This window comes from Spea bombifrons, chromosome 1, assembly GCF_027358695.1.
Source record: "Spea bombifrons isolate aSpeBom1 chromosome 1, aSpeBom1.2.pri, whole genome shotgun sequence".
NCBI lineage: Eukaryota > Metazoa > Chordata > Amphibia > Anura > Pelobatidae > Spea > Spea bombifrons.
In genome coordinates, this window is record NC_071087.1 from 91,155,295 (window position 1) to 91,169,179 (window position 13,885).

General features: G+C 41.4%; 1 protein-coding gene across 1 annotated transcript in view; it reads right to left on the minus strand.

The window, feature by feature from the left end:
- Positions 1-13,885, minus strand: part of FOCAD (focadhesin) — a 76,661-nt gene that overhangs the window by 14,300 nt on the left and 48,476 nt on the right. Inside the window, exons 21-27 of the mRNA XM_053465880.1 lie at positions 12,863-12,984; positions 11,362-11,454; positions 10,719-10,807; positions 9,516-9,557; positions 6,150-6,258; positions 5,251-5,367; positions 1,152-1,390 (exon numbers count right to left, since the gene is read on the minus strand). Coding sequence (XP_053321855.1) covers positions 1,152-1,390; positions 5,251-5,367; positions 6,150-6,258; positions 9,516-9,557; positions 10,719-10,807; positions 11,362-11,454; positions 12,863-12,984 — 811 coding nt within the window. The remainder of the gene's footprint in view (positions 1-1,151; positions 1,391-5,250; positions 5,368-6,149; positions 6,259-9,515; positions 9,558-10,718; positions 10,808-11,361; positions 11,455-12,862; positions 12,985-13,885) is intronic.

Here is a 13,885-nt window from a genome sequence, read left to right on the forward strand (position 1 = left end):
CGACACTGATCTGCATGATTCTGCTGCATGTACCAGAACACGATTACTACTGCGGCACAAGCTGACTTAACCCCTTCGTGACAATGGCTGATTTTAGTTTTTGTACCCTTCGTGACAATGGCTGTTTTAACATTTCAGCGACTCCATTGAAGTTTAGGAGGCGTGGCCCCTGATGCCGATCTCGTTGTTGCTGAATGCCTCGTCATCGAGGTGGTTGGGTTTGGGTGCAGAAATTCAACGTAGATCGCTTTCTACGCCCATTTACAGCCGCGGCGGTCCTGGCCATTTGTTGCTATCTGAATGTCTTTGCGTGATGTGCCCGGACCGTCGATTGTCATCAAGGGGTTAAAGGATCACTCCAACCCTATTTTCATGCTAAATGTATATTGGAGCCCATTTTGTATTGGCCCTACTGCAATTTTACTGCATGCAAATCAGCACAGACATTCTTTATGATTATTTCTTCTTATTGTTTATTGGAGTTCTTTTTTCTCATTTAAGGTATTACTGAAAGCAAGGAGCATACCGTGCTTTTTGCACGTTCTCAGTAGAGCTTCCATTCTAGTCAAAGGGGAGAAGCCATTTAGATGTATGCTATCCAACACCGATGTTTACTTAGCTGCTGCTTTGGTGATTTCAATGGGCGTGCTACCATGCGTGAAGATTATCTACTCATTCTTCCTGCTTTCAGTAGGCTGCCAGAGAAGGCTGCCTACTGACTCCAATAACTTACTAAATGGTAAGGGCCATCATTAACTAATTCTGTAAGTCCAAATTGTCTTGCAATGCAGTACGTGTTAGGTTGTGTTTATCCATTGTACAGGGGTGCAGAATAAAGCGGTGCTTCCTAAGTCACTAAATAATGAGAAAGCATGTTTTCATTTGCTTGCAGTAAAATGTTTGCAGTCCAAACATATTGAGGTCGATTAAAAAATAACGATAGAACTTTTAGACAATTGTACAGTACAGTTTTATGTACAGCCCGGGTGTTCCCAAATTCATTTACGATGCTGGTCCTTAAGCCTCACACTTTCCGGCAGCTACTGCGCTTTCTGTAGAACGCCAATATTTAATGGATTTTCCATTGCTAAGTGCGAAAACGTAATGCTGCAGATTAACGACACATTTTTACACGCTGCTTTAAGACCTACGTGACTTTCTCTTCACACAGCCGGGAGATAAACATCCCCAGTGCCAGTCCCATGTGGATTTGCAGAGGATGAGAGTCGTCTGCCCCTGGCTTCCCAGGTAACTTGGCCGTCAAGATACTGAGAACTTCTGACACCGTCTCCTTAAGCGATACAACCAGCACTGGGACAAGCAGCGACAGGGCTGTGGCAGCACAGGAGCGGGCAATCACACTGGACGTGTTCTCTCCGGAGTAAGATTTCTGAAAATAAACAAACCAAAACGGTCAACATGTTGCCCAGCGAGATATTTATTGAAGTCTTGTAACAGAAAAGCATTTCTTGGAAACAATGCCAAGAATTACAGTTATGGCACACAAACAGTTAACAGAGCTGTTCCACTTAAACTGTTCCCTGTACCATGCTAAGGATATAGAAACATGGTCTTGTTTTACCTTAATCACTTAAAAACAATATAGAAATGTTTCAAGGAAACCTTTTTCAAAGTTTCTTTAGCCACAGCCAATCAGGGGCCTGCTTCTATGTCACATGATAATTACATGTTCCTGGCAAATATTATAAATGAGACAATTGTCTCATTTATTGCTATGAATGGTCAGAGCATTCAATAGTACAAGAAATAAATGTTTCCAATACTGTATTATGTTACAAACGTGTCCAATACAACACAGTAGATGTATCTTTAACATCCATTTAGAGCACACAATTATAATTGACAGTCTTGTATTGCACGGATTACTGCATATTATGCGTTGCTAGCATGGGCCAAGTCAAATAACACATCTCCCTAATACAAGGTGGTTAATTACCCCCGTCTGTGGGGTAGAAGTGATCAATAACAGGGCCTAGGGGGTGGTAGTGCAAAACCCTGGTGAACTTGCCCTGCAAGAAGGACTTTAGGCCCTGCATAATGTATTGTTAAATCATTAAAAACCCATCCTTCACATAATCTTTGTAAATTGAAGGGCCAATCCCCAATCTGCATAGTGAAAAGTTTGATCTGTGAAATGATGAGCTAGTCCTACATTAACAATGCCTTATACAGGGCCAGCTCAGTCCTTGTGGTTGTGTGCCTTCAGAATACCTAAGATGAAGTATCCATCTCATCTGCAGACACCTGGGTGAAGTCACTCCTATAAATTACATTCAAATTTCTGGTTATGTATAATTTATGCATCTGGGAGCCACTACGGTTCCCACCAACGATGGCAACTCACGGATGTCACTTCTGGCCTCAATGTACGCCAATACATCTGCGAGAGACGGGCTTTGAAATGATTTGCAATACCTCTTGTGGATCTTGATATATTGCTAGCATGTAACCAACATTACTTTGAATGATAAACTTGAGTTTGATCCTGGGAATAACTTGACAGATAGTTCAAAGTCATATGTTTGGTGAATTGCTATTTAAAACAAATGCGTTGTCGCTTTGTCAATGAGCCTTCTTCAGGATCAACAAAAAGACGAGGTACGGGTTAAACCCTTTCTTCATTCGTTCACAGAACCCTTGGTGTATAACAAAATAAACACATTTCAGAAGGAGGTAATATGTTGATGTATGAACAAATTGTCTGAACAAAAGCAAATCGTGACAGATAAGGGCAATTTCTCTGCAGATAGTCTAATAGATGCAAGACAGAAGAGAAAACAACTCCTGCTGCTGGAAGCCGTCAGCTGGCGGGTTTCCAGAGCTATTACGAAGGGGAAGCTTCCAGGCAGATGGATTATATCCGTAGGGATGAAATAATCTGGAGTAGTAATCTGTTTTATGAAGAGGAAAATGAAGTGAGGTTTTAGGAATGATCCTTATTGTGATAATTACGTTTTCCATCGCTCCGGCGGCATATAGAAACAAAGCAAAATGCTGGACATCCTTATTTGCAATATCAACAAAGATAAAGGAGTATATGGGCATCACGACACAAGAAGAACGCAAAGAAAATGATGTACAAATGACTTGCAGCTTTTCTAGATCATCCATTTGGACATCTATGAATCCTGTCACCTTAGATCGGGCTGTCTCTGATCCTCATCTGCTATGCTATGGAGATGTGTAAGAAGTCACTGGCAGACACCGATTAGGTGTGTACTCAGATCTTTCTCCACTTGTCAATAATGTAGCTCATCCCCAGCAAATTAGTATGCTTCCTCTACAAAAGTGTTTTTAAGCATGGGGGCAGCAGCTGTCAGCATCCTTACTATATACATATACATAGTATATATACTATGCTTTAGGAAAATCAGTAGTGTCCTGCCTTAGGACGCTTCTTGCAAACCTCTCTGAAAGGATTAGCCTCCATGAACCCGATGATGACCAGTACTGCCCTCTGAGAAGCCTTGGGTTTTCCCCCCAATGTATTAAGTTGTCTTGATTTGCAAGATTACAAAAGGAAAAACTGCCAACGATTCTCAACCATCATCGGCTCCAGACAAACCTGTTTTTGTAATTGTGATTGTGATTCTGGCTTGTATTGAATGGTATACAGTAAGATTTTCCCAAACACATCCTTACTGGCATCCTAGGGCTGCTTGCCTCACCAACTGCTGTGGACTACAATTCCCATCAAGCTTCATCAGAATGACAGGAGGTAAAGATTCCAGCAGCTGCAGTCACAGGTGTTGCCTACACCAGCGCTGGTATCAATTCAGAAAAGAAAAAAAAATCTCAGAAGCAGATGTTCTTTACAGAATCTGGACACAGAGAAACATATCCAGATCGGTGGTGCTGAAAATGTTGAACGTTATCAGCCAAGGTTACGCAGAGCATGGTTCGGGTTCTTTAATTTCCATAAAACACAGGCCACAGACAAAATGGCTTGGCACGATAACAATGGTTGGCCACACAAATACTTCATTAGGGAATCTGTGAACTTTCATTTAATTAAAAAATAACACTTTCCAATTTATTACAATCAAGCCCATTTTAAAATACGATGATAATACAATGAGTCCTGCAATGCAGTGAATATAATTTGCTCGATACCCACACTTAATTTTTTTTTTACCAATGATGCATTTGAACTTGATGGACTTTTTACAGAGTACAAATCTAACTATATAGAGAAGTAAGAAGACACAAGGTCTCCAAAAATCAAATCAAACGGAAAAACAAATCCACATTTAGTTTGCACAAAGTGGTCACGCCACAAGATGTAGTGGTTTCCTAGCATAAAATTTTACCACAGCTGCCAACCAGTGTGTTAAAGGACACTGTATGGAATCCAACCCAACCCTCTAATCCTGCACTTTGTGACTGCGTGAAATATAAATCTCCTGGTACTGTATGGCTTGATGTATTTGAAGCAGGGTGCCTTGGGACTTGTCTTTCTTGTTATTTATGTCTCGGTATCGTTCATTAAAATGAATTAACCCCCTATAGGAAATAAGCCATCTGCTGCTACATTCTCCCACCAGGGCTTGGTGGAATGCTGCCAGCTCGTTTTCTGCAAACCAAAACTCCGCTTTTTGGCAGGGTATCAAGTCAGATGCTGAAAGGCACAGCGCGGATTTAGAGTATGTATATTTAAAGCCCTGTGGCCGTTGACTTGAAATGTGTATTAAACAAACAAAAAAGAAAGATATCCAGGGCAAAGATCAGGTGATATAAGATTCTCATTGTGATTATTGCTAGAGAGAGGGAGCTACCACTTCCTCATCACAGGCGTCCTGGCCGTAGAGAGTTTAATAGCGAGTGAACTCTTAGATGACCAAGTCTTCTACTGCTCTAACACTCACTGCAAAAGCTAGTATGGCTACGTCTGAAAAAGGGCTAGAAGCTAATATATAAAATGTAAGCATGGTAGTGAGATCGCAGAAAGGTCTGCACCTCATTGCTTCCTAACAGTAAGACAAACATGATCAATGTAAAATAATTAAACAGTGCACTTCTTTCTTATCCGGTTCACATGCAATGTTAATTATCTATGACTTTCACAGATAAAGCAGGACCTTTTGCGTCCAACCGTGTACATCATGAAAAAAAATGGTATATTTATAAATGTATTTTCCAAAAGCAGTGCGGCTACCAACAAAACCAAAGGAACAAGCTTTCGGACTGCTCCATCAGTATATTTGGCTCGTAACATATAACTTAACTTACTTGCTGGATCCACGGGAAGATTCTGCCCTTAGGACGATAGTGGCTGTCCACAATACTGAGGAGGGTGTCTATAACCATAGAGAGCCAAGCACTTGTAGGTAGTATATCAGGTCCAATCTAAAGTAAGACATTGTGGGAGAGGAAAAAAGAATAAATAGCATACTAATTTTAAAGAAGAAAAGAAAACACACATCCAATAATGTAATGTGCTAGTGAACACGGAATTCCAAGTACTGCAAAATGACAACCCAAGTGATTCTAAACAGATGAGCCATTTGAACAGTTGGATTGGAATGCATACTGTAGTTTGGATGAAGTAAAGTGCATTCTTTAGTTGATGGGGTTAGTAGATTTCCTCCTTTCCTGGCTGCCTCTGCTGAAACCAAGAAGCCTCCGCGTGTGATCTTCTTGAACATGGTCAGTAGCGCTCCCATGGAAGCCACGGAAGCAGCAGCCTATAGTATGTATACTAGCACCCGTGTTCAGATACAGCATACATGTGATTGGCTGCTGCCATAGAATAGAGTGGAAGTCGTACTGAGCATGTGCACAAAGTAGACAGCAGTATGCTTCCTGCTTTCACTAGAAGCTGTTAGGGGAAGAGCTACATAGGATGAAGGTCTTCATTTGCTAAGTTGAATAACTAATACACGGACTTGCATGCATAGGCGTCAACATGTGCTCCAATATGCATTTGGCATAAAAATAAGGCTAAAGCGTACCTTCTAGCAGTCAGTTCAGGAAAACGGAACAATAAATATGAACCCTTATTAGCTGCAAATCAGTGCCAAAGAAAACACATGGCTCACTGGCACGCAGAATTTGTTTTGTGCTGCAAACCACTGCTTGAGCTGATCAGAAATATTACCATCAAAAGTTACACATTATTTCACACTTACCTCCGGGGCTCCTTCACATTCTGAAGGGAGGCTGTTTTCATATTTTGAGACGGCAACAGCCAGTCCAGTTAATGCCAAGAGAGAGTTTCCTTTCACCACGGGGCTCTCTCTGTGTAAAGACATTGAGCCGCAGTGAGACAAATGGGCCATAATACATGCACACAGCAGGGCACACTGATGGACAATGGCACTGCTGCCACGCTGCTGATGACTACATTTAACGGGCAACATGGCTAAACACTACCTGGGGGATGCTCCGGACACAATTTTTTTTGTGTAAAAGCAATCTGTGAGTTTTTAACATATTTTCTAGAACGCGATTACTGGTGGAGAAGAGGGTGATGCCACTTCCTGGTAACCATCGAATTCTGTTGGAATTTTGTTGCAAGTTCCAACTCCAATATAAATCACCAATTCTAACTATGCAACATGTAACGCCGTATCTCACATTTATACATCAAAATCTAAAGAAATATATGTAAAAAAAAAAGTCAACATTTGCTGTGAATCTAGCCCTTTACTGAAACATTTGGTTGGCATATCACATTTTCTCCTTTTGTAAAAGGATGTTCACCCGCTTTTGTTGATTTCTCGAAGATTGGTTTCTTGGATGGCCTGAACATGTTTCAGAGCCGAAGCCATGCTAAAGAACACAAATCTACTTCAAAGCTAAGTAACGGGATCACATATCTCCCAAAGATGTTAACGGATAGTCTATTCAGTGACCTGACGAAGAGGGGAAAATGTATTATGTAAGAAACAGGGAGGGCACATGAGCATCGCCTCTCGCTTGCACCTCAGAGTTGGGACGGAGCAGCCGCCGGGGTACGGCTCTAGCAGGACACAGAGCATGCTTTACCTACAATGTAATTGAACTCTATGCCAGCGCCAAGCTTGCCTGAATCTGGCAAATATAGTGCATATTCTCTTTGCAGTGGTATCTCTGGAAACGTAGGATAAGGGTACATGGATCCAAAGGGGAAAAAGTAGGTGCACCTCCTAGAATGGACAGTCAAACCCATTAAATTGCACATTCCTGTGAGCAGATTTCAAGCGCTAAATGAAAACGCAAACCCTTTAGGTCACACTACTGAGATTCATGAAAGGGCAACTGCAGACCGCAAGCTCTTTTGGTATATGTCTGTGGGTTTTCATTTCAATGGGGGCTGGCATCACCAGAAAGGGCGCATACAAACTTTTTTCTGTGTAGGGAATAGATCTCTGATGTCTCGTGTAAACTAAGGGTTGATGAAAGACGATAATGTAGAGAAAGGCATTGACGTCCTTTAATCACATCCCTTGCCAGAACGTCTCCACGAGGAACCTGGTGACTATGTGTGCGTACCCGTGTAGACCTGAACTAGTCCACTTAGCCAACGTCCATCTTCCATCCATCATCAAAGCTATTTAGGCAGCTGCTGAATACATGTGACCTAAAGCTTCAAATACATCCCCAAAAGTAACATTGCAAAAAAAAAAACAGTGCTGTGTACCATGATGAAGGCTAGCACTGCAAAAAAAAACCCTGGTTTTATTCCCACAATCTTACTTTATTTGCAAAACCATGAAAGGTTTTGTTTGGCAAAATATTGCAGTACTTCCATAGAATAGAAGCTTTGCAGATTATCATAAACCCAATAATTGTAAACTCTGTGGGCAGGGGCGTTATTCCTGTACCCAGTATATACATCTTTCATTCCTGTCATTAGAATGTAAGCTTGACAACGACATTATATCGCCATACTGAATCAGACTCTTTCATTCATTCTGACACGGAAGGGAGTTGAGCTGCGGTCCCTGCACAGGTGCTTGCCTGTATTACAGCCAACATCCAATATGAAGCACAATGGAGAGTGGTTATCAGCCCCCACACATGCGATGCCGACCTGGACTCAACTGACGTTTGCTACTACTAAAACAGCCAATTAAAACCACAGTTTATTGATGAGGTACGGCATTGCAAGATGCTGGTAAATGTGACAGGTCTACAGTACCCTGAAATGTGTTCTCTCCTCTAATGCATGTAGTCTAGCAATTAAACCGTAAATACGTGGTTTCTTAAATAATAAATTAATCTTTTATGAACACTTCTGCCGTAGACTGATTTAAATGGATAGCAACAGCTCATAGCAATTAAGCCTCTCATTAATGGTGAAGGTACTATATGAAAACATCTTATTAAAAGTCACGTTACTGAAAAATAAAACTAGATATTCATGATGTGGCTCACATTTGCTTCTAACATTTCGGGGAAATTAAACTTTGAATCCCTTTTCATACCGAAAAAAAAATAGTGCTGCTCTTCAATGGAAAAGACTTTTCATTGAAATCAGGCTTTTATTACTTCTCTCTACATATTTCAAGTGAAATTACCATTCAATGATACAATGAATGTGCCAGGGCCGTCTAGTAATCCCCATTCCGATTGTGTTCCAGATATCTGCTGTGAATGCAATGAAACACAGAGATCTGGGGTGAAACTAGCATCGTTCTAACAAACCGCTGTTCTACCTACTTCTACCTGACTTGAATACTTTTCAAACTAAATGCAGCATTGGAAGCACCTTTTTTAGTACTGATGAATGAATGAATGAATGAATGAATGAAAGAATGCTTATTGTCAAGAGCACTTATGTGACACACAAAAACAGGAACTGGTAGGGTGTTGCCATACAAGCTGAAAGGCTTCTTTAAAATGCCCTGTGTTGTTCTTATGTGATTAAACATTTACGGTAAAGAAAATTTGGTTAGCATACTAGAGTTCTGGCCTTCAAAATATATATGTTTAAACCTTCATGATAGAAAAAATGACTTTAAACCTAGTTAAGCACTGCACACACTATTCTTGTACTTTCATTGCCTATCAAACACAAATGTAATACTCGATATATTTAGGATCTCGTTCCTCATGTTTACCCAGTCTCCTTTCCCTACTGCTGCGTGATGGGGTGGTTTATTCAGCTGGGGGGATAAGATTTACTGTTTTCATTCAATTTGGAAAATTGAGGAGGAGGATCTGCTTTAATTAACAGCAACAGTAACATTATTAGCTATTAATTCTGAATATGAAACATCCATCTTTACATGCCGGGCCCCGATTTACATTCCAGACAGGGCTAGGCACAAAGACCTGCTGAAGCCCACAGTGCTTTGTGCGTGGAGCCTATGGGTCGGCACAACCAAGACTGGATGTAACATGCTTAAAAGTACACGTGATATAAAAATGATGGCCAGACAAGTAACCTATATAACCTACCGCAGAAACTTTGGCTAGTCTTCTCATATCTAGCTTGCACTATACAAAGAATTTGGAACAGTTATACCTGGCGAATGTTTAATCAGAGGGAAATGCACAGAATTACTTACTTCACAGCAGATCTGATAACGTCAGTTAGCGCGTCTCGCACCCTGTGGCACAAAAGGAAATTAGCGCTGATGTAGTTCATAATCACATACCTCCCAAGGGTCCCTGTTTAGGAGGGATAGCCCCTCGTTGCCAACCAAATCCCTATGTCCCTCCTTTATCCTTTTTTATATTTTATAGGAGCTCAGGCTGTTTGCTGGGTGAGGACATCACAGTGTTCTCTAGCTGTAAGTCACAATAATGTGTATAGGAACTGTTAATATACGTTACGTTGTATGAACAAAATAAACTGTTCATTTACCAAACGTTTATTACACACTGATAGTAGTACAAAGCCAGCTGGTAGAACTGATCCACAGGTTTAATGGCTAATTCAGATGAAAGTGGTTTTCTTTCCCCCCTCTACAATTATAGTAAAATGGGTTTGCATCTAGAAGCAACATACCTTCTCAACTAGACTCCCAATTAAAAGCATAATGGGATTTATTGACTAAAGTGGGAGATGGAAGGTGAGTTTGAAGGCGAGTTGAGGTTTGAATCCACTAATTAATTATATATTGTGAAGGACAGTCATTGCCAAGTTTCTCCTGCAAGGAGAGCTGAAATAACCCTGTAGCAAACACAGCAAATAGCTGATTAGCGAGGAATGGGACAATTCCCAGTTATTATAGTGAAAATGATGGCTGGAGTGTCCTTTTAATTATTCTAGTATGTTTCACTTCCAAATAGAAAAAACTGTTTGACTATTACTTTTACTTTACGTTATGTAGCTTAGTTTATTTTTAACCACATGGCTGAAAGATGCATTCATTTATGTTATTCCCGGCTGTGTTTTTTTTGTTTTTTTAAATACGGAACCTAATTGCATTTGCTATTCCAATCTGCTCTTTCTAATGAAGCCATGAAACAGCCACAGACGAGTTAGAGTCCGTGTTGCCATTGGCAACAACTAAAAAGTACTGAAAAATTAGCTAGGGAGCAACATGGCAGTTTTTATGCCAAAGACATACATGTCTTTTTATTAATGGATTTGTATTGTCCATTTATACAGTAATTACAAGTAAACTATAATTTGCAATATATATATATATAGTGTTACCAGTGAATTGAAATAGTTGTTTCTAGTTAAAGGGTATAGGAGGGGAGCCCAGGGCATAGGGGATATCTGAACTATCCCAGAGGTGAAGCACAAATCCATTTCTTACCAGAGCCAAGCTGTATGGGTTTTGTAATGCAGCTCCTGAGGGTCATCCTTCCCATGTTTCAACTGCATTTCCAGCTCAGCTTGCCTGCCCTGAAAATGCAAACAGGTCTGTGAGACTACATTTGCAATTCACATATCCTCAATTCAGCCCATCAAAATGTTATTCAGTATGCCTTTGATGTGCAAAAATATAATAGGAGATGATATGCATTCCAGGGCAACATAACAATAGTAATAATAACTACTTCCCCCTGCTGCCTTTTATTACCGAAGGCCAATATGATCTAGGGTAATCCACAAATGGAAGACGATACAGCAGTATAATGCCGGTGAAAGGTACAGGAATTCACTAGAACATATGAACATCATCCTGAAACCTCTATCTTTGGGTACAATATCTAGTACATAAGGCAGCTTCGCTGTAGTGTTATTATTTATTGTTTTATATAGCGCCATCAAATTCCGTAACGCTGTACAATGGGTAGACAGGACATAAGTCGCATGTAATATAACAAATTGACTAACAGAGACAACAGGTGAGGTAGTATTTGCTTTATTGTTTAACTGTATGTCATGTATATTCTGTATTACATTGACATGCAATCAACACAACACAAAAGTCTTTCCTTGAATACATATCTGACCTGTAAAACTGCATGGTAGGCCCTGCTCATGAATCCAAGCCAAGATTGGGGCAAAAGCATGGAACGGTGCCATTCAGAGGACTGGATATTTACCTGGAAAAAAAACACAAAAAACACACACATACATTAGCTTCTATATCTTAACCGTTAACCTCGAGAATCCAAACAAAACCTGCTGTGAGGTTTATTTATCTAATTATCTCTTGTTTTAGACAGTTGTGTACGCTATTAGTGTATGGTGGCGATGGCTAGTCTTCTAATGTACCACACAGCAGAAGTTAATAAGCACATCACGGGGTGATGACACGAAAGGAGCAATGTCAATAAGATAAAACGCTTCGGTATTTATTGTTTTAAAGGAATAACCAAATGTTAACATTCTCAGCTGCTAGTCTATGACTCCTCTGCTCAGGGCTGAGGCCGGGGGGCAGGGGGGCAATTGCCCCCCAGGCCGCCCTGAATCTACATGAAACGGCCGCGCAGCTGCCCATTTAAGCGGCCGATTCGGCCACACCAGGGCCGTCTTTAACGCCCCACACCGAAATGCCATTGCAGCCGATGTGGCTGTGACTCTTAAAGCGGTCAGCGTGTCTTACGGCCGCTTTAAGAGTCACAGCCACATCGGCTGCAATGGTTAATTATTATGCGGCCGTAAGACACGCTGGCCGCTTTAAAATCATTAAGCGGCCAGCGTGCCTGCACAGTGCCGCCCAGTGTCCTGTGTGACTCCGCCCCCTTGAGCGGCACATCATATCGTCAATGTGATGGGCCGCTCAAGGGGGCGGAGTCACACGGAATAGCTCCTCGTGACAGCTAGAAGAGCACAGCAGCAGTGAAGGATGGCAGCAAAAACGTAAGTAATAAAAAATAAAAAAAAATAGTTCTATGTGGGCAGTGTGGACACCAGGGCTGGTTTTGGGGTGTGCATCCTGTGATCTATGCCTGTAATTTAAGGGGTTTTATCTATACCTTTAATGCTTAGTTGCTATGTGATTTCCAGTTGATCTGCACCTGCAAAGCTGGGTTTGTGTGTTATTCTGCTATGCTGTTTGCATACATTATTTATGTATACCTGCAAATACAGAGTTTGTATTTCTTATTCAGTTGATCAATACATGCACGTGCTGTTTACATGTGTTGTTTATTTGATCTATACCTTAACTACCGGGAGTAAGTAAAACAGAGGTGTGGCTTAGTGAATGAGGGACAAAGGGACTCTGGGGATAATTACAGGCAGGGGCCCAAGGAAATGCCTAGGGTCCAATTTTTCCATATTTAAATTTTATTTTGTTACAAAGATTAGCAGTTTTTTAATGTATTAGACATAATTTTTTTTACTCCCAGTCCCATCACATTACATCAATATGCGTTAGAAAATCAGGAAAAGATGGGCATGTATAGTGGGCTGATTCGGTGGCGCAACGGGCCACTTGACTAGACTTGCCCCCCAGGCCTTAGGCTGCCAGCCCTCCCCTGCCTCTGCTAGAGTTGAGATACAGACCTCGTGTATCAGCGCCGTTAACATCTGCTGGTAGCTCCGTCCCCTACTGGCCAGAAATCGGTTAATGGGCCTGCCATCCTTGTCTGTCTGAACTGGAAGGTCATAGCAGAGCAGCATGCCAGCTGTAAAGTAAATGTATGGAAAACCGTTATATTCAATTAAAACCCCGTATAAATGCCACAACTTTGTAATTACAGTGTTTTTCCCGGCATGTAATCTGAAAAAGCAAACATACAGCTATGCAGCAGGGGGGCATCAGGTAGGGAGCACAGTACGAGGGCTGAAGTCTGTGCCAGCTGAGTCTGCCTACCATTTCCGCTGACCACTTCCGTGTCCCTGTCTCATTTCTCGCAGCTCCGATTTTTCTTGGGCCTCTTCTTGTTCTTCTGTCTTCTTTTTGTCTACTTCTCCATGAACCAGGTCTCCTGAAGCACTTCCACAGAAGGGCGGAGCCTCTGGGCACACTCTCTAACTCGATCGGAGGAACAGGTGAGAGGCTGTTCCTGTGTCTCTGCCCTTTTGCGGAAGTACTCTGAGAGGCCAGAATAATGAAGATGGGTTTGTGGAGAAAGATAGGTGTTTTTGCACCTCTCTATCCATAAATCTGTCTGCATTATTCTGGTCCCTCGTAGTACTTCTGCAAAAGTACAGAGCCACGGGGACAGCCTCTCGTCCATTCCTACTGCCCTTTTGCAGAAGTACTCCAAAGAAGCAGAAGTGCCCAGGGAGGCCAGGTTCATGAGGAAGTGGACAAAGAAAGAAAAAAAGGCAAGAGAAGAATGATAGGAGTCATGCATTACCACCATCTATGCTTGGCTCACTATACAATGATAGGAGTCAATCTTTTCCATAATCTGAGTTTGGCTCACTATATAATAATAATAGGAGTAACGATGTACCACCCTCAGTGCCTGGATCACTAAATAATGATAGAAGTCGGACTGTAATGCAGCTTTTTAAAGGTTAATGAGGCTGACACCATTCAGGTCCCTATAATGTAACTACTGCAATGTGCATCAATGG